The sequence below is a fragment of the Halichoerus grypus genome, chromosome 7 (genome assembly GCF_964656455.1).
Source record: "Halichoerus grypus chromosome 7, mHalGry1.hap1.1, whole genome shotgun sequence".
In the NCBI taxonomy this organism is placed as follows: Eukaryota; Metazoa; Chordata; class Mammalia; order Carnivora; family Phocidae; genus Halichoerus; species Halichoerus grypus.
In genome coordinates, this window is record NC_135718.1 from 144,578,373 (window position 1) to 144,603,073 (window position 24,701).

General features: G+C 47.7%; 1 protein-coding gene across 1 annotated transcript; it reads left to right on the top strand.

The window, feature by feature from the left end:
* The first annotated feature begins 1,033 nt into the window (after window positions 1-1,033).
* On the top strand, window positions 1,034-24,533 carry LOC144382628 (mitochondrial amidoxime reducing component 2-like). The gene is made up of 7 exons (XM_078078386.1): window positions 1,034-1,387; window positions 7,968-8,141; window positions 11,630-11,792; window positions 12,752-12,892; window positions 22,211-22,272; window positions 22,363-22,434; window positions 23,801-24,533. The coding sequence occupies exons 1-7, from the start codon at window positions 1,101-1,103 to the stop codon at window positions 23,925-23,927; spliced, it is 1,026 nt and encodes a 341-aa protein (XP_077934512.1). The 5' UTR covers window positions 1,034-1,100; the 3' UTR covers window positions 23,928-24,533.
* The last annotated feature ends 168 nt before the right edge of the window (window positions 24,534-24,701 follow it).

Sequence of the window (24,701 nt, forward strand, 5' to 3'; positions counted from 1 at the left end):
GAAATAAACAAACTCAAACCTGAACTTGTCTAAGAAAATCCCCTGCTCACCCAAGAACCGGCGGGAATGGAGCTGGTAAAGATCAACAAAGCCGCACATTAGGTAAAGCAGTGAAAACAAATTTTATTCAGCAATTAGTGAATTAGGGGAAAGAGCTGAGCTCCAGTCCCATTTGTGCAGAGGTGACTGGGCCCGTTAAAGGGACAATGCCGTACGGGTGGGGACCAAAAGCTTGGTCGCTAGGAACGTGGTCAGGCCCGCTGCGCCTGCTAGCTGGCCCCGACTGAAGCTAGGATTCCGCCCTCCCGCAGAGAGGGGAGACAAGCCCTGTCCCTCTTCGAAGGAATGGCTCTCAGGTCCTTGAGAAAGACAATTCTGAGTTGCAGAAGATACATACACATCTCAGAGGGCCAGAGGAAGATTTGTAATTGTGAGCCCTTCTGAGAGAGCATGCTCTAGGCGGAGGTCAGGGCTCCCTCCCCAGATGTTGGCCCGAGCAAGCCGTGCAGTGTCCGGCAGCAGCGAGCTCTCCCAGGCAGGTGTTTTACTGGAGGTGTGTGTGCGGTGGGGATGGGGGGGTATAGGGGACGGGGCTGGGGTCATCCCGGGCACCTGGCCAGAAGCCACGCTGGCCTCGGCTCTTCTCTCAGTGCAGACGTTTCCACCGAGAGGCGTATGGGCCCCAAATGCTGCAAGTCTCAGAGGGATCGGCCAGGGCAAGTAGTTCCTAAACGTTGTAACGCCTCCCGTCCTGCCGCCCAGGAGCCGCTTCCCGGTTCGGCTCGGAGCGCGCGATCCGGCAGCCGAGGGGCCGCGTCGGGGACCGTGGCGGCGCAGGAGGAGGGCACTAGCGCGGGGCCGACGACCAACCCGGAGAAAGCGGGCGGCGAGCGGGCGGCGAGGGTGCGGCGGACCCGGGCCCTCTCCGCCCCACATCCGGTTACGGCGCGGCGGTGGGCCAGCCGCGCTCGGGCCGCAGGGAGGGCAGGACCCGCCCCGAGCCGCCGCGCCTCCTCCAGCGCGCCGCCAGGCTTAAGCGCCCCCGCGCCCCCCGCCGCCCGCGCCCCCGCCCCGCCGGAGCTGCCCCCGCCCGCTCGGCCATGGGCGCCGCCGGCTCGTCGGCTCTGGGCAGCCTCGGCCTCCCCGCGCCGCGCCTCCCCGCGCCGTCCCGGCCCGCCTGGCTCGGGGCGGCCGCGCTGGGACTGGCCGCCGTGGCGCTGGGGACGGTGGCCTGGCGCCGCGCGCGCTCCAGGCGGCGCCGGCGGCTGCAGCAGGTGGGCACCGTGGCGCAGCTCTGGATCTACCCGGTCAAGTCGTGCAAGGGGGTGCCGGTGAGCGCGGCGGAGTGCACGGCCTTGGGGCTGCGCTGCGGCCACCTGCGGGACAGGTAGGGCCGGGCCGGGGCTGCGCGGGACCTGCCCGGGCCGGGGTGGGGCGGGGGCCGCTCGCGGGAAGGGGTCTAGAGGTTTGCCTCTTGCGTTTCCTGGGTTGTTGGTTGGACGCTTTGCCTTTGATCCTTTAGCTGGGGAGGTCAGTTCATGTCTGGTTCAGGTTTGGAAAGTTAGGTAGGGGTAGACCCTTGCCCCTCCCTAGATGAGAGGTTCCTCCTCTGTAGAAGGACGGGGTCTGACCTGGTTATCTTCAAGTCTCCTGCTAGTTCTAAACTTTCTGATTCTATCTTAGTCTACGGCACAATAGTAGAAAATAAAATGCTGTGAGCACACGTGGGCAGACAGCGGCAACGCGGAAAGCAAGTCTCGTTCAAGGACACTGGCTTTGGTCTTGCTGGAGTTTGCTCCTCCCCCGTCTGTCTCCAGTCCTGGAGCAGGTGCCTAGGAGACCCGGGGTGGTGGGGGCGGGGGGGAGACTTGATCCACTTTCATAAGTAGTGAGCGGGGTGAAGTCTTGTGCTGGGAAGAGGGGATACCTGGGGCACTGCAAATGTAATATTTGCCATTAAGAGAGTAGTGTGTCCCCTCTCCCCAGAAGCAGAGTGGCCCTTAATGAAGAACTCTGGGGAAAGTCTCTACCCACGTAAGGCCCGGCATATGGAAATTCCATTCACCTCCCTCAGAAAAGAAAAGGTGTCCTGTCCTTTAACTCATCCCAAAGGTCAGGCTACAGATACATACTCACTGACACAGAATTATGCAGCTGGATATCTGGAAGGCTCCCTTGATGGTGAAGAATGCAACATTCTAGAAAGAGTGAACAAGGAAGAACAGAATCCCCTTCTTTGGTTCATTAGGGTTAAGATGCCTTCCTATCTGGCTGGGGTGGTTTTGTTGTGGTTCTCTGTATACAGAGGGAGGGGACGTTTGCCAGGTGGTCATTCAAAGAATCTTCTAGCAGAGACTGCTGCCTTGAGTTCACCCCAGGACACATGTATTCACTCTTCTCAGCTGTCTTCTTTAAAAAATGTGGACTCTCACAGCTTTGAAAAACTTCAACTTGTTTTAGAGAAATGTTGTGTATGCAGACCATGTAACTCTTGGGGATTTTCCATCCTCCTCCGCTCCAGATATCTAATCCTGGACGGATTTTTGTGTTTTGTTTTTGCTTTTAGTAATCTCTACCCCCAACGTGGGGCTAGACCTCAGGACCCTGACATCAAGGTCACATGCTCTACCAATTGAGCCAGCCAGGCGCCCCTAATCCCGGAGAGGTTTTTATTTTTATTTTATTTTATTTTATTTTATTTATTTATTTATTTATTTATTTATTTATTTATTTAAATCTATACTTTATTCAGATTTTCTTGGTTTTCCCCTGATGTCCTTCTTTTTTTTTTTTAAAGATTTTATTTATTTATTTGACAGAGAGAGACACAGCGAGAGAGGGAACACAAGCAGGGGGAGTGGGAGAGAGAGAGAAGCAGGCTTCCCGCGGAGCAGGGAGCCCGATGCGGGGCTCGATCCCAGGACCCTGGGATCATGACCTGAGCCGAAGGCAGACGCTTAACGACTGAGCCACCCAGGCGCCCCTGTCCTTCTTTTTCTATCCTAAGATCCCAACCAGGATACATTTATAATTATATTTGGATGTTGTGACCCCTTGGGCTTCTCTAGACTATAATAGTTTCTCAAGCTTTTATTGTTTTTTGATGATCTTGAGAGTGTTGAGGAATCCTGAGTGGACATTTTGTAGAGTGTCCTTCAGTTTGGGTTTGTCTGATGTCTTCCTTATGGTTGACAGGCGTTATGGATTTTTAGGAAGAAGAGCACAGAAGTAAAGTTCCATTCTTCTTATATCATATCAGGAATACACAACTTACCAACTAAAAAAAAAACTTTTTTAAGTTTTTATTTAAATTCCAGTTAGTAACATACAGTGCAATATTAGTTTCAGGCATACAATATAGTGATTCAGCACTTCCATACAACACCCGGTGCTCATCATGACAAGTGCCCTCCTTAATCCCCATCACCTATTTAACCCATCCCCTCACACCCTCCCCCTGGTGACTGTCAGGTCTCTGTAGTTAAGAGTCATTGTTTCTGAGAAACAAACTGAGGGTTCTAGAGGGGAGGGGGGTGGGGGGATGGGTTAGCCTGGTGATGGGTATTAAAGAGGGCACGTACTGCATGGAGCACTGGGAGTTATACGCAAACAATGAATCATGGAACACTACATCAAAAAATAAATAGGAAAAAAATAAAATATTAGGATTTTTAGGGAAAAAAGAATTTAGAAAACAGATACTATGTATATAGAAAATTAAGATGTCATTTCAAATTAGATGTCATTAAAAAAAAGGGGGTATAGTGATATGTTACCCATTTCTTAAAATATCAAGTTAGATCTCTATTTCAAAACTTCAGATGGATTAAAAGCCTAAATGTAAAAATAAAGCTATAAAATTAAAAAAAAAAAGAGCCATTGTTTCTTGGGACGCCCGGGTGGCTCAGTCGGTTAGGTGTCTGCCTTCGGCTCAGGTCATGATCCCAGGGTCCTGGGATTGAGCCCCGCATCGGGGTCCCTGCTCTGTGGGGAGCCTGCTTCTCCCTCTCCCTCTGCCTGCCACTCCCCCTTCCTTTGCTCTCTCTCTCTGTGTCAAATGAATAAATAAATTCTTAAAAAAAAAGTCTGTTTCTTGATTTGTCTCTTTTTCCCTTTGCTATTTGTTTTGTTTCTTAAATCCCACCTATGAGTGAAATCATGTGGAATGTGTCTTTCTCTGAATGACTTATTTCAGGAGAGAAGTGAGTGACCAGGAGGAACCGTAACATTTAATGAGCCACTGGAGAGATTTTTAAAACTTTAATTTCCTGAGAGTCCTATCCCAGACCTGTGGAATCAGAATCACCCAGAGTGAAGCCACCCTGTGTAGTGTTAAAATCTCCCCAGGTGAATCTGCTGCTCTAATTAAAGGGTGGTATCTGGGGCCATTAACGAGAAGAGCATGTTTAGAGCTTATTCAAGTATGAAGGATTAGAAAAGCCTTCCTACTGCTGGGAAAACTTTAGGCACAGGGGTACTGGACACCCTCCAAAAACTGGGAGAAGCAAATTCTCATGGTGCACATCTAAAGAAAGTCACCTTGTGCTACTTCCTTCCCCACTTGAAGGATTGAAGTCATTTCTCAGAGAGATTTCTGGTTCTTATCTGTGTCTCTTCTGATCATCTGAATGACTATTTTCCCACATCTCATTGTCACTACTTTGCTGTGATTATTGCTTTTGTGGAAAGAAAGGACTTGTCCTTTGCTTTTCTGCTTCCATGGGTATCTTAAAATAAATGGAACTGTATCCACTAACCCTTGTTTTGAACACTAAATGCTTGGGATGGGGTGGTGGGGCATGGAGATTGGGAGGAGGCAGGGCAAGGCAGTGGGATGAACACGGATTCAGTGCCTCATGTGCCTCGGACACTGAGCTGAATCCTGTCACATGCATGACCTTACACAAGCCTCAGCACCGTCCTGTGGGCTAGATGCTATCTCCACTCTGCAAGTAAAAAACAGCAGGATCAGAAAGGGTGAGTGTCTCACCCAGAGCAGTTATGTGCTGGAGGCGTGTGAGCTCAGGTCTCTGTGGGTACAGCAGTCATGCACTTTCTATGAAGCCAGGGTGATTTAGAAGAGCGAGGATTGCACGGAGGATCAGGAGACCCGAGCACAGTCATCTAAACTTTCTGAGCTAATTTTTTATCATTTACAAAAGAAAGGGCTTGGACTTGATGGTCTCAAAGACCCTATTTCATCTGGGTTTTATTTATTAAAGGATAATTGAAACTCGGAAGCAAGCTAGAAAGAACTCTGCTAAATGACTGCTATTCTCTCAACTTAATAATAATGAAACTACAAACAGCCTGGAATGCAGGAAAAGGCCCCTTGGATTTAATTCCATGTTGAACCATTCTTTGGAACCATTCTAAGAAGCTGGGCTCTTCCTCCATAAGGGCTCTGTCCTCAGATTTCTAGAACTATTTTGTTCAAAGCTCTTAACAAATTTGTGAATGTTTGACTTGGGCACCCTGGACTTTGAGCTGGTTCAGAGTCCGCCTAGCAGAACACTGCATGGCCTGATTGGCCAGAAGGTGGGAGGGTTGGCTGCCCTCCTTGACCTTGTAAATCCTGCTCTCCTTAGTGGGTATATATTTGACTCCTAAATCTGCCCTAGCCCTTCCAGAGGCAGCCCTTGATGTTTTCCGCACAGACTATGACCTCCTGGAGAAATGAGTTCTCTAAGTTTATCATCCTGAGCACATTACCCTCTGGCTGGCTGTGGCGGGGTCCCTGCTCCCCTCTCCCCTTTTCAGGCTCAGGCACTTCTGCTTCCCAGACCAATTTCTAAGTTTAAACATGAGGTTTTCCAGCTGTCCTGGGCTCTGCTCCCCCACCCCCGTGATCACTCGGGGCACTGTTGTTCTTTTGGAGGATCTGAGCCCTGGCCTCTGTACTGATTCTCACACCGCACACTCCTGCTTTAGGAGTGAGAGAAGGTGTTAGTTTGGGGACAACTTGGTCGCGAAAAATCCACGCTCCAGACTTACTTTCTTTCAGATCTGGCAGAACAGAGATAATTATTCATTCACTGGGCATCATTTGTATGCAAGAGATGACATATGCCATGACCCCATTGGGCAGGGTAATGAGAGTGGTCGGGGTCTGTTATAGGCAGCAACTTTTTACCTTTTATTGGTGTCTCTGTCCTATCCCGGTGTTAGACCGCCTGCAAGCTGCCACTTGACTTTCCACTTGCAGCAGCGAGCACACAACGTCCAGCCCGCCCCCCCCCCCCCGCCCTTCTCACCGTTAAGGCCCAGGGGTTAACCCCTACGCTATTAAACAGCAGACTGGAGCTCAGGGCGGGGCGCGTGAGCCCCAGCGAAGGGCTGAGGTGGAGGTGGATGGGGACAAGGAGACTCAGCCCAGAGAGGGACTCACGGTCAGAAATAACATGCAGATTCCTGTTGGGACATGTGTCTGGCTGGGTGCAGATCTCCGAGGGAGTCCCGTTGGGTGCTAGGGCATGTTGGAAGTTTAGGGGGCAGGCTTTGGGAGGATGAAGCAGAGCAGGGTCATCTGGAACTCTGTACCCAGGGATGAGGCTGAAAATAGGAACAGGGCCCAGCCCCGAGGGAATGGGGCGGTAACAAAGTTACAGGAATGCCCTTGGTCACAGAACCCCGTAGGCGAGCAGGCCAGACAACCCTGGGAGCCAAAGGTGGCTTGTCAGAGAGATGGGGGCCTGCCACTGCCCAGCATCACCGGCTCTGGGGTGGGAAAAACCAAGACGATTCCCGAGACGCCTTTGTACTGCCATGCCTCTGCCCCATACCCTGACACCAACACACCTGCTGGTTAGCGGGCCCGGGTGCCAGCCAGAGTGCCGCTGGGTGGCAGGGACGGGACACCTCCCAGGGTCCGGTGAGGGCCGAGACGGAGCTGCCTGTCCTCTGGAATCAGACAGCCTCATCAGCTTAGGACAGGCGTTCCCACTTGGTTCCAGTCGTAGTTGGCAACGTCTCCCCTAGAGGAGGCGCCCCTCCTTCTGGAAGGGTCTGCGGTCCATCCCTTCCCTCCGCTCCCGTTTGGGAAGCCCGGGCTTTGGGCAGCTTCTCATAAGCCAATGCCTGCAGCCTTTGTCATGCGCTGCTCTTGTGTCCTGTCTCCGATGGTGGCATCGAAACTTACTTTCTCCAGGGGGAACAGCGCTTTTTAAATATCTTTTAGTCGTCAAATCGTCAAAAGCTACGCTCCGCTGTAGATAAAAGCGTAACTGACCTACCCCGGCCAGGCTCCTTCCCCTTCCCGGGAAAGCTCAGCCCTTCTCCCCCGAGATACGAGATACGATGCAGCGTGACAGCTGAGCCTGGGACGGCGGGCTCTCTAGAAGTAAGCGGAGTTCTGATCTAACCCACGGTGTGTGGGCATCTTCGTTCTCTGAGTCAGAGCATGCGCACGAAGAGGGGAGGCTGTGTGGGGGTCTCCTGATGTCAGACCTGCGAGCCCCAGCAGGTTAGACGGAGTGGAGGCCTGTTCGCATCCTCCGGCCTCCTGAACATCACAAGACCCTGTCCAGGGTTCTAGTGCACTTGGGCCGGGAGTTCAGGCCCCATCTTGTTCCACAGCAAAAAGACCTGGACGACGTTTTGCTATGAGTTTAACAGGGGCGGGGAAATTTCTGACCACAACAAAGCCCCAGACTAAGCATCACGATTCCCTAAGCAGCGAGGGAAGGTCCTTTAAACCAGCCTCATTTTCTGCATTTTCGGAACTGGGGATTTTCATACATTGGCCAGATATTTTCTCCGAGGGCTGTTTCTTCCAAAGAAGCTGCTCTTAGGGGCACCAACTTTTGGATCCAAAGAATTTGACCAGATCTGGGTAATTGTCTAGAAAAATATTGTTGGATCCCGAGTCTGGGCAGGGGAGAGGGTTTGATGAAATAGGAAGCTAGAGGGAAGCCTTTGAGAGGGTGGAAGAGGATTTTCTGAGCATGTTCGTGTTTGTTCCTCGGCAGGTTTTGGCTGGTGATTAAGGAAGATGGACACATGGTCACTGCCCGGCAGGAGCCTCGCCTGGTGCTGGTGTCCATCACCTGTGAGGGAGACCGCCTGATCCTCAGGGCTCCGGGCATGGACCAGCTGGCTTTGCCAAGCAAGCTGCCTTTCTCAAACAAGCTCTGTGATTGCAGGTGCTCTGCTTGGGGCCCCTGGGGACCTGACGTGATTTTCCTGTAGGCTCCTCCCTGCACCTGTCTTGCTCCAGTGTGTATAGTAGGTGATGCATTTGGTAAAGGAAATATTTCAGAGAAGTCTGGCCAGGGCTGGGATCGATCCAGTGCTCGGGGGTGAGTGGGTGAGGCAGAGTACTGTTTTAAGGGTCCCTGGGATTTGTTTTACTCAGGTATGGTAAGGCATGCGGAGGGGCAAATGACTGTGATGAAGAAAGACGGACGTTTTCCATATGCATGGGTCCCTGGGAGTGGGAGGCTTGGCGTGTCATGCGGGACCACACAGAGGAGCAGCAGGGGTGGGCTGGGGTAGGGTGCGGGGTTGGGGAGACGTGGAGGGGGGGAGCGAAAGCCTTTTTTTTTTTTTTTTTTAAGATTTTATTTGTTTGAGAGAGAGAGAGAGAGCACATGAGCAGTGGGGAGGGGCAGAGGGAAAGGGAGAAGCAGACTCCCTGCTGAGCCAAGCAGGGAGCCCATGGAGGCTCAATCCCAGGACCCCAAGATGATGACCTGAGCCGAAGGCAAATGCTTAACTGACTGAACCACCCAGGTGCCCCTACAAGAGCCTTTATTGTGGTTTCCACAGGAAGTCCCAGGCAGGGCGGGGTAAACAGCTTCAGGGTTGGCTAGTTTGAGTAATTTCAGTGGGCTCTGGGGCGTAGAGGCTGTCTCTGGGTGCCTGGTACCTGGCCCTGGGCGATTAGGCCTGGCGTGACAGAGCCCAGAGAGGAGGTGGTGGGGGGTGGGGGCTCTGGATGGGTGGTCGTGCTGTCGAAAGGTGAGTGGTTTCCTACCTGTAGGAATTGATTAGCCCTGGGCGGGGCAGTTCCTTCCACATCAGCAAGGCCCCAGGATGCCAAAGCATCAAGAATACAGGAAACGCAAAAGCATGATTAATACCTACAGAGAGAGGGGATGCCAAGGGCCAATCTTTAGAGTTTGTCTCTGTTTATTCAGGTTGGATGGACTTCTATTCAGCATTGGCAGCCCCCGAGCCAGGCAGACAAGGCAGTTAGTGGAGACTACCAGCCATATCTCAGGGTTGGGTGAGAAGGCCCTAGAACTTTTCAAGGTGACTGCAGCCTCTCAGGTCTCTGGCCCGAGGCAGATGTAGGAGATTCCCACCCCTGGCCTGGATATGCCTCAGTCCTGGGCTTCCTTTCAGTCTGTAGGACCCCTGCAGGGCCGTCAAATTCCGTGGCTCCCCGGGGGTCTTGTCCTGTGCTACGGGGAAGTCCTAGAGGCCTGGGTACCTGTCTTCGGGTGGTCTGGGTCCCTCTGTAACACGTGAGTGTTTTCAGCGTGTGGAGATTGGAGTTGTCCACCGGTCCCAAGGCTCAGAGGAAGGCCACAGAGTGCTCCCTGTGCCATGATTGTATGCTTTTTCAAGCAGAGTGTCTGAGCTGAAAACCGTCATTCAAGGTTCTGAAATTTCAAAAGCCTGAAATAATAATTCATCGAATATAATATTTTAGCTAATTATCTCCCCAAGCTCATGAGGTGGATATCATTAATTCTACTTCACACGAGGAAAACAGGACTCGTATCATGTCACGCAAGGCAGAGCTGGGATTTGAACCCTCCCGCCTCCCAGTGTTCGCTCTTAATGCCTATGCGCAGGGAGAGGAAGAGCTTTGCTGTATATAATATTTATTCTTTGAGAACTTTCCAGCAAAACTGGATTTTCGTTGTAAAAATCCATTCAAAGGGGCGCCTGGGGGGCTCAGTCGGTTAAGTGTGGGACTCTTGGTTGCAGCTTGGGTCGTGGTCTCAGGGTGGCGTTGGGCTCTGCGCTCAGCGGGAGTTTGCTTCTCTCCCTCTCCCTCTGCCCCCCCCCTCTCTCAAAATAAATCAATAGGTCTTTAAAAAAAAAATCTATTCAAGGCTTTATGTCTTAAGTATTTTAAATTTTAAACAAAATTTTACTTTTTATGCTTAGTAATTATCAAAATTTATAACTCATTTTGTGGTGACCCGTTGTACACAAATAAAAATTGTCATGATAACTCAGTCCTGAGAAAATTTCTTCTCCTTTAGAGCCTTAAGAAACAGAAAATTTAATTGGTTAAAAAGTGATCAATAACCATAAAATTATGTAAGAGAAATAACGTGTACATCTGTATTCGAGAATAAAAAGAGGAATGATATAAAAATGTGGGCTATTAAAGTAGACCTTAACCATATGTTTTATTTATTTTTATTTTTTTATTTTCTAAAGATTTTATTTATTTATTTGAGTGAGAGAGAGACCATGAGTAGGGGGAAGAGCAGAGGGAGAAGGAGAAGCAGACACCCTGATGAGCAGGGAGCCTGATGTGGGGCTTGATCCCAGGACCCTGAGATCGTGACCTGAGCTGAAGTCAGATGCTTAACCCACTGAGCCATCCAGGCACCTCTTAACCATATACTTTATTTTATTTTTATTTATTTTTTTAAAGATTTTATTTATTTGAGAGAGTGAGTGAGAGAGAGAGCATGAGCATGGGGAGGAACAGAGGGAGAGGGAGAAGCAGACTCCCTGCGGGCAGGGAGCCCGATGTGGGGCTCGATCCCAGGACCCCGGGATCATGACCTGAGCTGAAGGCAGACGCTTAACCGACTGAGCCACCCAGGCGCCCCTCAACCATATATTTTAAGAAATGAAGAGGAGTGGGTGTCAAACCACCATGGCATTTAGATTCCATTGCATACTTTAAAAAGTATAATTTTATATATTTGTATATTAACATACATAATATGCTTTATAATTATATTTTAAATGTTAATATTTATAATTCAATGGAAATTATATCTTTTACAATAAATTAAACTTATGATAAAAATAGTTTACATGTCAACTTGCCGTTCTGTGAGGGGTACATAGCTTTTAAACATTTTTTTAGCGGTATTCCAGCAGAAAGACTGCTGTGTTATCTAACTGACTCTGTGCCCACCTTGTGGGTAGCTACCGTGTTACACTGTCCAGTTTCAACTGGAGACACAAGGTCAGGGGAGTTCGGTGGTTTGTATAAGGTCACAGTCTTTATAGAGAATGGTGGAGTTCCACTTTGAACCAGTTCTGCCAGACTCCAAGCTTAGGCTGCATCGACCACACCACAGTCCCTGTCCCCTTTGAAAAGTATCGTGAATCCTTGCTACTCTAAGTGTGGTCTGCAGACCAGCAGCTTAGGCATCCTGAAGCTTGTCAGGCAGGCAGAATCTCAGGCTCCAAGCAGACCTTCTGAAGCAGAGTCTGCATTCGCAGGCATGTTCGGGTTTGAGAGGCTCTTCCCTGGAACGTTCTACTGCCTCCCCTTCTGTTTCTGTCCAGCTTTGGCCCTTGGCCCGAAGACCACTTCCTGGCGCTCTGGGATAGTCAGGTGCCAGCGGTCTAGTTGTCCCATCTTTGTCCCGTCTCTCAGCGTGTTGAGGCAGGACAGTAACTTGGCGCTCTCTTGTGACCCTTCCAGGCTCTTTGGTATGGACATCAAGGGCAGGGACTGTGGCGACCAGGCAGCTCAGTGGTTCACCAGCTTCTTGAAAACAGACGCTTTCAGGCTGGTTCAGTTTGAGAAGCACATGAAGGGAAGACCATCGAGGGAAATTTTCTCTACTTCAGTACCGAATTACCAGGTGCGCTTCCAGAGAGCTGCCCTTCGCTTCTGCCAATCACCCCTCTGTGTCCAGCTTCCTTCTTGACCCACAAAGGGGGTCCCCAGTTAGGAGAGTGTAGGAACGGCCCAGGTGAGGGGGTCTGAGGGCGCGTCCTGGGCAGGTGTCAGGGCTGGAGAGGGAAGTGGCTCCGAGCGGAGCAGGCTCTCCAGCATGCGTGGAGGATAGATCATGTCTGGACTGTGGAGGGAGAGGCCGGGGGTGACCCCCAGTGAGATGGGGACTCAGGAGACACTCACGTTGGGAAGTGAGAAGTTCATTTGGGACTGAACCAAGGGTCTTAAAATTACCGAAGCCGACTTTCTCCTGGGGCTCCCTTGGCCATCAGTCTGATTTGGCTGTCAGGTACCTTCTCAGGAAGACCGCCCCGTGGGGCAGCTGCAGCCCAAAGCCCAAAGCCCTCGATTCTGCAGCGAGCTGGGGTTTAAAATGCCAGCACGTCCTTGAACCACAAGCTGTTTGAATGCAGGGATTTTTACACTGCTGTTTGCCCACCTAGAATGGTGCCTGGTACAGAGTAGGTGCTTCATACATAGAGTGAATGGGTGCCACGTGGGGAAATTGGGACCAGAGCATAGCTGATCAGCCGCAGGTCCTTCCCCTGTGTGACGATGATGTTGTGGGAAGGGGGTCAGGGCTGGGCGCTGGAGTGAGGACCAGGGAGAGTCCTGGAAGGTGATGTTGGCCCTCAGCCCTTGCCGCTCGCTGTCTTTTCCGAGTGGCGGGGGAGCCCCTGCGAGGCCCAGCGGCAGGAACTGGTCCGGCCCTGACTCGGCCGGATGCAAGACCACCGTGTCCCCTCCCCTCCCCGAACACCACTGGCCCTCCCTGCACAACCCCTCTGGCCTTCGCTTCGCTTTCAGCTGGGCTAGGGCATTTCACGGGGCAGGGAGGCCTGAGGGTGCCATGTCCCTGCACAGGTGGCCTACCCAGACTGCTGCCCAATCATGATCCTCTCGGAAGCCTCCCTGGCGGATCTGAATACCAGGCTGGAGAAGAAAGTGAAAATGGACCAGTTCAGACCCAATATCGTGGTGACAGGCTGCGATGCTTTCGAGGAGGTAAGAGGCTCACTGCTTTTGTGCATGAAGCTCAGATATGCTGTTCAAGACGCCCACAGGATGGTTGTCCCTTTACCCAGCCCCAGCTCAGACCCTCCACGGTCAGCTGTGAGGGAGACTGTCCTCCCCCAAGAGTCACCTGAACCTGGGAGAGCCGGCCACTTACTGCTGCCCCTGTCACCCTGGCCTCAGGAGGGCGCCGCTCACCCATTCATGTGTGGGCCCCAAAGCAAGCAGTCAGAACTCCAAACTAGATCGAGTCAGGAACTAGGTGAGAATGTATCCTTATGGCTCAGAGGTAACTAAAGGGAAATGAAGATGAAGAGGACAGCCAGGAGTGCTCAAGGATTTGAGGCTCCTGGAAGGTCCAGACCCTAAAGTGGAGGCCAAGAGGATACAGGAGATCTGCCTGTGAACAGGGCCCTGGAGAGGGTCCACGCTGTGGCCGAGTTCGGTCCCGGAGGACCCACATGCTGTCCTGTGTGGCTGATGGGAGGAATTTCTACCCTCTCCAGCCACAGCCCCTCGTAGCCCTAACAGGACCCCCACATCAAAACCCAGTTGTCCTGAGATCTGTACAGAAATACATAACTGGGTGTTGCTTTGTGCTAAGAAACATCGAGAATCCTGTTAAACATTGGGGGTGGGCTAAACTTTATGAGCCTGGAAGTGACCAAGGCAAATCCATTCACTGTGTGTTTACTGGGCACCAGACACAGAACTAATGTATTACTTCATACAAATTAATTCTATTTGATCCCGATGACAACCCTATGAAGTCTGTATTACTGTCTCCTTTTGATAAGGAAATTGAAGCTGGGGGGCCTTACGCACTTGTTGGACATGTGATTGGCAGTTCTGGGATTAGAACCTCAGACTTGCACCTCTGGCTCCTGAGGGAGTGAGGGCATGCTTCCAATTAAGAAATCCCAAGTAGCTAACTCTGAGGGGAGAGGCTCTCCATTCTTTGCTCCCTTGGGTGGCCACCTTTCCTTTTGTGTGAGTAAAATGTGCTCTTATTTGCTGATAAGTGCCATCCTTTAGAATAAACCTTTGCAGGGGCACCTGGGTGGCTCAGTCAGTTAAGCATCAGACTCTTGGTTTCAGCTCAGGTCGTGACCTTGGGGTCGTGGAATTGAGCCCAGAGTGCCGGTGTCTATGGAGGAGGCCACACAGGAAGGGGCCCCGACGTTCTCGGGCAGTCAGCACCTTGAGGGAAGAGACTTGATTTTTCTCCCCAGGAATAAATCCCAGGTTTGGTGGGACTCAAAGTTAATACAGTGGGGGGGAGGGGGGGCCTCCTTCAGAAAAGACAATAACACAGGTGCAGGGCCTAGAAGGGGTCAGGTGCCAGAGAGGGGACTAGCCTGCCCGCTCCCCCTGCCCCCCCCACCCCTGTGGTCTACTGGTGTGCATAAGTGTGGAATCCTTAGACGCTTGCTAAACACAAATAAAATCGGTGCTTGATGTTGTTGATGCAAGTGGCTGAGATTTGGATTAGAAATTAGTCCATAAAGCAAAAACACCTTCACAGGAATCCTGTAATTGCTCCACTATTTTCTGAGAAATTTTCTTTTAGGGAATACATTTTTTCTTGATTTGTCTCCACTGAAGGTCCTAATTTAATAAGATTTTGAGCCAAGAGGAATAAGAAGAAAAGCTACTCCTTAGCCAGATTCCTATCGAAAGAATTTTTGCTTTCCTGGAATTTGCCAACTAAGAGTTTTTGCACTCCTGTAACTTGTCAAAGTAAACCTAAGGCTAATGTGAGCCTAATCATGTTCTCTTAGGCAATTTGAGTGGGTGGAGTCTTGTTTTGTTTTGTTTTGTTTTTTAATTAAAAAAATGTTCAGTCACCTTGAGCTCTCTGTTTTAATTCCGGCATCATGATGGGCTTACTGAAATAGTAACGTAAGTAAGGCAGAATACTCTTATTTTTCCTCTGGTTGTATACATTTAAAAAATGTATGTATAAGTCCTCTTAAGTATGTATGTATGTATAAGTCCTATAAAATGTATGTATAAGTCCTATAAAAAATGTGTAAGTCCTCTGGTTGTATACATTTAAAAAAAAATCCTTCGTATAAAATGATGCTCATGTTGCCGATTTATCTTCCTTGATATTAGGAAGGCCGATAGTTAGGGGCCTGATGCCTTAACCTGTCTACCCAGGCACTGTTGTACAACTATAACCTTTTCAATTAGTGGGACTCTATTAAATATTGATGTAAAATGCTAATGTACGTAAATATTTAATAGACCAACTAATAATAAAAAAATAGCGAATCTAAGCATGGTGCAAAGAGTCCGGCCATTTTTTTTATTGCAAAAATATAGAGCAATAGTAGAATGCATTGTGCAACATTTGCTCTTCATGACCCAGTACTTGGTACTTTTTCCATGTAACTCAGAATGTTAAGCAAGTTTTAAAAGGTGGCTTCCCTTGGGCCAGTGTAGTGTGTGTGAGTTCGGGGAATGCAGAGCAGTGGAGTTTAAAAATAATACAGTTGACCAATGCTTCTTGTCTGTGTCCTTGGCCATTGCAGGAGTCAGGGATCAGGTGTTTCCCAAACTTTGCTCACTTTCCTGGTACGCAGGACTTAACTTTTTTTTTTGGGAATATCTTGTTTGTATCATTTCTCACTCTGCAGTATGAAAGAACTGTGGAGAAGCTTGCAGAAAACCTTGGGTGTGTTATCTGTCACTCAGGAAGTGATTCTTCAAGAAGCTTCTAAAGAGGGTAGATCTTGAAGCCAGGCAGCTGTGGTTGGACTCCCAGGCCCCTCACTGGCTGTGTGCACTGGGTCCTCTCAGTCCTATCCTTTGCAGCTGTTGAGAAAGAAAGTTTTTGCAAACCATTATGACCAAACTCGCAGTCCCCCAGATCGGAGTGGGGTCGAGTTCGGATTTTACTTGGGTGCATACATGCGTGCATTGGAAGTCTCTGTCCTGGAATAAGAACATCATCTCTGCCCGGGCTTCAGGGATTTCTGAAGAAGCAATGCTAACGACAGCATATAAAACAATAACAAAGTAACAGTAACAGCCAAAGCTCCCCATTGTCAAATGTGCATTATGTCCCAGGCGCTGTGCCAGGCATTTTGGTGCAGGATCTGACTTCATCCTTCTCCTTACCCTTTCCAAACTGCAGGTCATAACCCATTATTGGATTAGAATTTCAGTTCTATGGGTCCTGACCAGCACTACAAAAACAAAAAACAAAAAAAGCAAACTAGAATAAAAGGTATCAGAGTTATATACATAAAAGGTATGTAGTAAGATGAAGACTTGTTCTGTGGGCTCCTGGGGCTACAGCAGTCCTCGGCATCCTCCGTGCTCAGTGAAGTCACCATCTGTCACCATGTGTCATTATGACCATCTTTTTTTTTTTTTTTTTAACGATTTTATTTATTTGAGAGAGAGAGAGAAAGAGTATGAGTAGGGGGAGAGGCAGAGGCAGAGGGAGAAGCAGACTCCCCACTGAGCAGGGAGCCTGATGTGGGGCTCGATCCCAGGACCCTGGGGTCTTGACCTGAGCAGAAGACAGGTGCTTAACCAACTGAACCACCCAGGCGTCCCTAAAAGTAATTTTTTAAAGTACCACTTCCTTTCTGTAAAGAAAAACTTGAAGGAATAAAAATCCTTCCCCATCCTACCGTCAAAAAGTAGCCTATGATAACATTTTATTGTGTTTCCAATATTATTTATGTGATATTGTACGAGTAGTATTGAATTCCCCCATTTTCACTTAATGGTAGATGGCACACAGCTCTGTCTTTACAAATTCTTCATTAGCATAGTTTTTGTGGTTCCATATTAGTCCATCTTTGAACTCTGCCGTAACTTACTTAGCCATTCCCTTAGAACTGGGCATGTAGGCTGTTTTCCATTTTCCCTTACATAAATAATGAACAGCTTTGTAAAACAGTCTTTATCTACATTTCTCAACTTATTCTTAAGAAATGCAAAGTCAGAATTTTACGGGCTTTTCATATATATTGCCAAATGGATTTGCAGAAACCTCGTACCAATTTATGTTCCCACATGTTGAGCAGAAACGCGCCTTTTGTCTTGTACCCCGGCCAGCACTGATGCCTATAATCTTTACTAAATCCGGTAAGTGAAAAGTCCTGTCTCCTGTAAATTGGTAATTCTTAGTGTAAGGAATCTTGTGTTAGTCAGTCTGTGAAGGAAGTTTGGCCTTGAGGCAGAGTTTTACTTCAGCTAAGGAAACTTAATTCCAATGTATAAACTGCAAGTTTATACACTGGCCAAGGTTCTAGAACACTCATGCTTACAACAGACGTTTATTGAGAGTTTGCTGGGTCCTAATCTCTGAGATAGTTGCTAAACTTAAAGAAATGAATTCACTGTGTCTGCCTGCAAGGGTCTGAGGATGAAGCAGGATTGAGGGCTCAGTAGCTGGAGGGTTGAGGGACGTAACCTCACTCGTGGGAGCCCAGAGAAAGGAACGCTTAGCACAGGGTATGTGTGTGTTTGTGGGAAGAATGCCACAGGGTTTCTTGAAACGGAGAGCATTTAAATTTTGGAATAGGGATTAAAGAATATTGTTTTGCCTGTGTATCTTAAAAACAGAAAAACAATTTTTGGCTTTGAGATAGTTGAACTGTGTGGTGTAATGGGAAATACATATTTGGCACTTGTCCCCTATTACAGCCCCTAAAACCCTTGGAATTTCCTGACTGATGGGATGGAAGTACTTTCTATTATTAACAGAATCCTATCAATCATACCTGATTATGCTAATGAGGTGAGTGGTAGGGTTGGGGGCGAGGTAGCTTCAGGTTGGAAGTAGGTCACCAGCAAAACCAAGCCTTGACTGGAAATTTGGAACTTTCAGGCACACACACCCCCGCCCCCCCCAGGCCTCCAGGGAGGGGAGAGGGGCTGGAGGTTGAATTCAATTGCAAATAGACAGTGATGTGATCATCGTGCCTAAGTAATAAAAACCCTTAAAAGACTGGTTTTGGAGTGCTCCCTAGTTGGTGAAGACGTCGAGGTGCTGGGAGGTGGGACCATGGCTTGGAAGCTCTGTGCTCCTTCCCTCATACCTTGTCCCCTGAATCTCTTCCATCTGACTGCTCCTGAGTTGTATCCTTTATAATGAACTGGTCATAGTAAAGCACTTTCCCGAGTTCTGTGAGCTCTCCTGGCAGAATATCCAACCTGAGGAGGGGGTCCTGGGAATCCTCGATTTATAGCTAGTTGACCAGAAGTACGGGAGAGCTGTACACTTGGCATCTGAAGTGAGGGGTGGGGGGAAGTCTGTGGGACCGAGCCCTTAACCCAACATAGGGTGTGTGTAACTCCAGGTGGTTAGTGTCAGAAAGGGGTGAAATCACAGGACCTCTCTTGGTGTCAGGGAATTGCAGAATTGGTGTTGGAAACACACCATGTGTTTGGTGTTGGAAAGAATCTGAGAAACTTCCTAGATCAAAATGATTTTAAAAATGTGTTGTCGGGATGATAATGCTTCTGATAAAAAAAAAAAAACACACAGAAAAGGAAAACAAAAAAATAAAACAAAATTTATAAAAATACTGTTTAAACTTGAGGAGCCTTCCAAATATATTGCTATAAATATATACGCATAGCTGTATATACAGGTTGGTTTTTTTTTTATATAAACAGACTTATTCTCCATATAGTGTGTATATATATGTGTGTGTGTGTGTGTGTTTTCTTCACTCAGCAACATCTTGAACATTATTCAGTTGATAAATAAAGACTCACATCCTCCTTTCTGCTGCCCAAACAGTAATCACTCTCCAAATGGGCCACATGTAGTTAGCCAGCCCATAGTTCATGGCTTCCCAAGCTCACGGTAATCTTGTGGCCTCATTGATACCAAGGATTTCTAAACAACAAACTTGTTTATTTACTTATTCGTCCTCTCAGTTTATCCCAACATGGCTTAAATAATCATTGAACGTGTGACATAATCTATTAAACTTAGGAGTAGCAATTAGAGAATCCAGAGCAGGGTACGGGGAGGCACGGATCTTGGGGCTGAGGTTCAGGACGTCGAAGGGCTCCAAGGATGGCAGGAGACCCTGGCCCAAGGTGCAGGTGCCCAGAAGCTCTGTAGCTGTTGGTAGGGTAGGACTGCTGATCCAGTCTGTGTTCTTCAGGATAATTCCTTTGATAGCCCATGGCAATAGCAGAGAGCTCCGGGTTTTGCCTTCTGTCTTACCCTCAGATGTCTTCTTGTCCATCTGTGGTGCATGGGTGTTCAGGAGTGCACCTTGGCCTCCCTTCTCACCTGGTGCCCCCCCCCCACGTTCGTGTATATATTATTATATGTATATAATATATATAATATGAAATACATGTATGCACACATATACAACATATATAGAATATATATACAAAGATGGAATAGATGTATTCTATTCTCTCTCTTTAAATATATGTGTACAGCCTATATTTGTGTGGTGTGTGTGTGTGTACAGAGAGAGAGGGAAAGGGAGGGGGAGAGAGAGAGACTTGAGAGGGGAGAATCTCCTATCATACATTTAATTCATTGCTTGGTAGGTGCCTGTCTGGACTCTAGTGAAGGTCTCAAAGAAGCAAACACCCTCATCTGCACTGTTCTGTGTGCTCCACAATAATTGCCCCAGACTCTTAATTAATTAATTAATTAATTTTTTCCCCAGACCCTTAATTTATGTCTTTCTTTGGATGCTACGTGTCATGGGAAACCATGTAATCTTAATTTAGTGTTTGCCAATGTAAATGGCAAATTCATAGTAATTTCCTAGGCTGATTCCACAGAGCTGAGCCCATTGTGTACCGTGATCTCTCCTTTCTCACTGCCTTTCTTTCTTCCTTTCCTTTCTTCTTGCACCTTAAAAACTCCCTGGTTTTACCCCTTCACCGTAAATAGATGTCTTAGGGGCCTGGGTTTTGCCAGACTGCAGAGAGGCTGCTCGCCAGCAGGGGGAGCAGTGAGCTCTCCTAGCTGTTTTCTGTGTTTAGGGAAGGCGCTGGAACCTTGCGTGTGTCTGGTAGAACCTAATGGAAACTTGAATTTCATGCATTTTTAATTAAAATGAACTTTTAATAACTTAAGGTATTTTATTATCTTCCTCTAATAACTGAATTAATAATTACATTTAAACTTAATTCGCGTAGTGTTTTTTACTGCAAATAACGCTCTGCGCCAAAATGCCAACCATGATCAGATTAGGGTGAGTGACGTTATTATATAAAGTGATTAATATTTTTGGAGGTCGTTAGAGCTGCAATTTGGGGAGCTTCAGACAGTTTCTATGAATGCAGACACTTTGTTACTCTAAACTGGGTACTGCCGTTCTCTAAGGGCGGAAGAGCAGATTACCTCTGTTTTATTAAGCTAGGACACCTAATCGAACTTTTCAGACTTTCCTGCTTCATGCCACAGTCACAAGGCAGAGTTTCCACAGATCTGTGGCCTTGAAATGTGACATTGATGAGCATTTGTGCAAAGCCATTGAAAGGCAGGTAGTTGGAGAGCTCTGGGGCGCGGATGGGCTCGCATTCCTGCGGCCGCAGCGCCCTCGTGTGGCAAAATGCATCCAGCCTTTGCCACGGCCCCCAGGCCAAGGCTGCCCGTGACCCATCACTTCCCCCTGCGGGAACCCTATTACTGGTCACACTCGGGGGAGGTCCCATTCCGCCGGCTGAGCCACCTGCTCTGGTTGTGTTGCATATTTTTGCCGTTTGCACAGGGCTTGTAGTAAGTCCTGGCTGGGATATAGAAATTCCGTTACATGGGGGTCCTTGCCTTTTACAAGGGCAACATAGTCCGTCCAACAACCAGTTTGGAACACAGATTTTTCCACACAGCAGCAGTTTCATAAATGGTGGTTGGGAACCCAGCGCGTCCACAGAGACCTTTACCGCGGCTGTGCTCCTATTCCGAAGGAGATTTGTGAGCTGGGAAGACCCAGTTAGGGACTGGAGTATCTTTCCTGTGTTGGCTAAATCACCCCTGTAGGCCCTGGGGGTTCGTGTATCCCTGGGAGAGAAGCAGGTCATCAGAGGTGGAAGGAGAAACATTATGTGTTAGCCCCGCCCTTCCCCCCCCCCCGCCCCCGCTCTGTCCTGCCTCTCCTGTCCCCGGGGGTGGGGGTGGGGGTGTCAATAGATGCCTCATTTCCTCCCTTACGGACTGACTTCTCCCCCAAACCCTTAGACCCGCTCCAAACCTCATTTGGGTTGAGATCAGGAAACAATTTTTCAAGGGACACTTTTATTGCATCTGATTATAGGTACTTTGTCGGTTTCTGGAGCCTGGAGTGAGGCCCCTTCCCTACTACCTCTCACCTCCCCCTGAGGCCTGGACGGGGGTTGTCCTGGGAAATGCAGATCCCACAGAGGGCTTCCCTATTAGCAAGAGAGTCCTATAACATACCCTCCTTATATATGTGTGTGCGTGTCTGTGTGCATAGGTGTATGAATATGTATATCTAGGCATATGTAATGTAATCTATATGATCTCCATATGTGTGTGTATGTGTATATATATGTGTGTGTATAGACAGATAAATAGAGAAAGAGATAGATTTAAAAGCTGGGTGGTTAGAAGTCCTGCCTTCAGAATCTGAAGTTTTCAAACCTAGCTACTATGACCCTGAGAAAATTTTGTAGTCTCTCCAGGTCTTGGTTTCTTAGTGCAAAATGGGGATCGTAATAGTACCTTCTTCAGAGTTGTGAGGATTTATTGAAGCCCCAAGGTGGGTGTTGGCAGGGCCGCTGTTTGAGGGTGGGAACCCAAAGCACCGCCAGGAGTGGTGGAATGCCAGCCCCCCCCCCCCCCCCCCCCCCCCCCCCCGCCCAGGGCAGGCTACCAATCTGTGGAGGTGGGAGTGTTGAATGTGTATCTCCTACCTGACTTCCCGTGGGTGATGCCCCATTCATCAAAGAACTGTCAGATTTTAACTTGGCTTCCGTTGTAGCTTAGCTATAAGAACGCAGTGGGCTTGTCTTGCAAGCTATACATTTTTCATTATATATCAGTAAATTGGCCATAAGTTTGCCATAAGAATCATACATTAACTACGGCAAACTGCCCGGCAGAGAAGGTCTGTTCTTGCTTTGCTGACAGAGTCGGGTTTCTGAGACAGCGAGTCAAGAGGTGGGTGGATCCTGGACTCACCCATGTGCCGTCTCCCTTTGTGTCCCTTTGGGAGATACTTCTTGGGGTCTGGCTGTCCTTTCTTCTGCTAGCCTCATAGTTAGGACCAGCCAAAGAGTAACCTGCTTTCAAGACTAATGAAGCCTTGATTCAAAAGATAACTTTTCCTTTCCTCCTAGGATACTTGGGATGAACTCCTAATTGGCAACGCAGAAATGAAAAAGGTTTTGTCTTGCTCCAGGTAAGGATTCTCTGAGAGTCAACCTCTGGGGGGTGGTGGTGTGTTCATTGGTCCCTAACCACCACCTAATCATTGGTTCTTGAATGGCAGGTGCATTTTGACCACTGTAGACCCAGATACTGGAGTGATAGACAGGAAGGAGCCACTGGAAACCCTGAAGAGGTAAACAGCAATGTGTCCACTGTGTTTTTAATACTATCCCCATCCCAGAGCTACCTGTGGGGGTAGGTGCCCCGTCCAAGCACCTTTCACTCTACCTTCTGGTTGGCATGTGTCTGTGGGTAAGTTGCTTCCTCTTTTTTTAAGGATGGATCTTCGAGTGCTTTTGACAGATTTTTCATTGCCTAATACTGTGTTTTGAAGTTTTCATATCTCTCACATCAATTTTTAATAACATTCACGTGTGTATGTCCAAATTAAGACCTCAAATACTGTAATTATTTTTACTGCACCTCAGATTTCTTTATTAGACTCAACATCAAGGATTATGAGACTAATTGAAGTTGCATAATGAAATATTAGAAAAATGGAAATGTAACCAGTTGTCAAGAGTTTATTTATTCAGGAGCTTCCTTTGGGCCCAGGTGTTTTGTTTTGTTGCTAGCCGACTTTAGTTATCAATAGAGAATGTGTTTTTAAAACTTAAGTCAACATTTTTGGGAGATATATTCTATTTTATTTTCTCTTTCTCTGTTTTGTTATTTGTTTCCAATGGTTTTGAGTTTTAGAGAAGAGGTTATTTCTTGAAGACTTTGGATATGCAAATCTGTTTTGTTTTTTGATTTTTGAGATGCAGTGAAGTTAATTTTTTTCTCTTTAGACAGGCCTTTTGAAAAACATTAACTTCATCAGTAGGCCAGCCCCATGCCAGTTCTATCTGTATCTTCATTTTTGTTCACCAAGAGCCTCAGCTTTGGGCTTGTAAACCTGGGGGGAGGGGGGAAGCGTATTACTTACATGCATTGGGCAGAAGGTTTGGAGGGGTGCCTGGGTGGCTTAATGGGTGAAGCATATGACTCGATTTCAGCTCAGGTCACGATCTCAGCGTCCTGGGATTGAGTCCTGCATCGGGCTCTGCGCTCAGTCTGTCTCTCAAATAAATAAATGAATTGACTAAAAAAAAAGAACTTGGCGAGTTCAGGCAGTTCCGTTTTGAGATTGTGTGAGCATTTGTTTCAGGGGGTTGTGAAGTTAGGGGTATACGTGCAAACATATACCACTTACTATTTTTTTTTAAACATACCACTTATTTTTATTATTTTTTTAAGTTTTTATTTATTTTTATTTTTTGAGTAACACAGTTTTTTCAAACTGAAGCCATAGAAAATTGTTCAGACTCTCAGGATGCTCCTAGAAAAACCGGGATTATGTGTCGTTTGCCTACTTGCGCACACACTCCTCCGTCCACGTTGTAGAAGAGGCTTCCTATTTATGATAGGTCATCTGAGAATGAAAACTTGAATTCTCTTGAGAGCCCTTAAATTCTTATTTCCCTTTTGTGCCTGATTATGAATTTTGCTTCCTTCAGCTACCGCCTGTGTGATCCTTCCGAGGAGGCAATATACAAGTCGTCCCCACTTTTTGGGATCTATTATTCAGTGGAGAAGATGGGCAGCCTGAAAGTTGGTGACCCGGTGTATCGGCTGGTTCAGTGATGTGGTACGTGGTTCGGCGAAGGGCCGGCTTTGCTGCTGGAATGCATTGCTTCAAGACCACTGCCGCGTCTTCTTGCGTTGAGATGTTTTTACGTTTTGCTGCTTTAACTCTTCGGAGGATGAGCGGTTTGTGTTCTGCTCTTTGGAGTTGGAAAATGCCTTTTATTTTTCTCTCCTCCACAATCTGATTTATTTCACCTAGGCTTCCTCTCCCACTTCCCATTCAGTTATAAAAGGCTGCTGCAGGAGCCCCAGCAAAAGACAGGTAGATGTTCTCAGTTCATTAAGAAATAAGGAACTGAAGGTGAGCAGGTGCCAAGAGTTCTATATTGATTTTTTCTGTCTGTGATAGAAAAGTGAGGGGAAATGTTTAAATTATTCAAAATCAACTTGAGAAAAACATTAAATACTTTTTATAAAATTTATTTTTAAAATATGATTTAAAGTTTAAGAAATATTAGTGTATCAAGGTGCCTGGATTCTGAATCATAAGGTAGAAAATAATGCTCTCACCTTGATTTCATCAGGCCAGAGACAACCCTGACGCCTGGAACATAATGCCCAACCCCCAAATTATAGAAATAAAATCATTTGGAAGACTTCGAATTGAGGTTTATTAAACAACTCTTTTCATAAAATCTATAACCCCAGTTCTGAAAGTCACCTTATGTCCGTAACTCTTGACCGTTGTTCTTTCTGATCCTGGCCTGACCTTCTCACCTTTCCGCTTGACCAGCTTTGAGGACAACATGGAATACTGGTCCAGACTGTCTA

Bases quoted from the DNA above. Each gene is read 5' to 3' on its own strand.
- LOC144382628 (XM_078078386.1), top strand. From the start codon at position 1,101: ATGGGCGCCGCCGGCTCGTCGGCTCTGGGCAGCCTCGGCCTCCCCGCG. The intron at 8,142-11,629 runs GTGCTCTGCTTG...TGACCCTTCCAG, and splicing joins AACAAGCTCTGTGATTGCAG to GCTCTTTGGTATGGACATCA. The intron at 22,273-22,362 runs GTAAGGATTCTC...CTTGAATGGCAG, and splicing joins AAGGTTTTGTCTTGCTCCAG to GTGCATTTTGACCACTGTAG.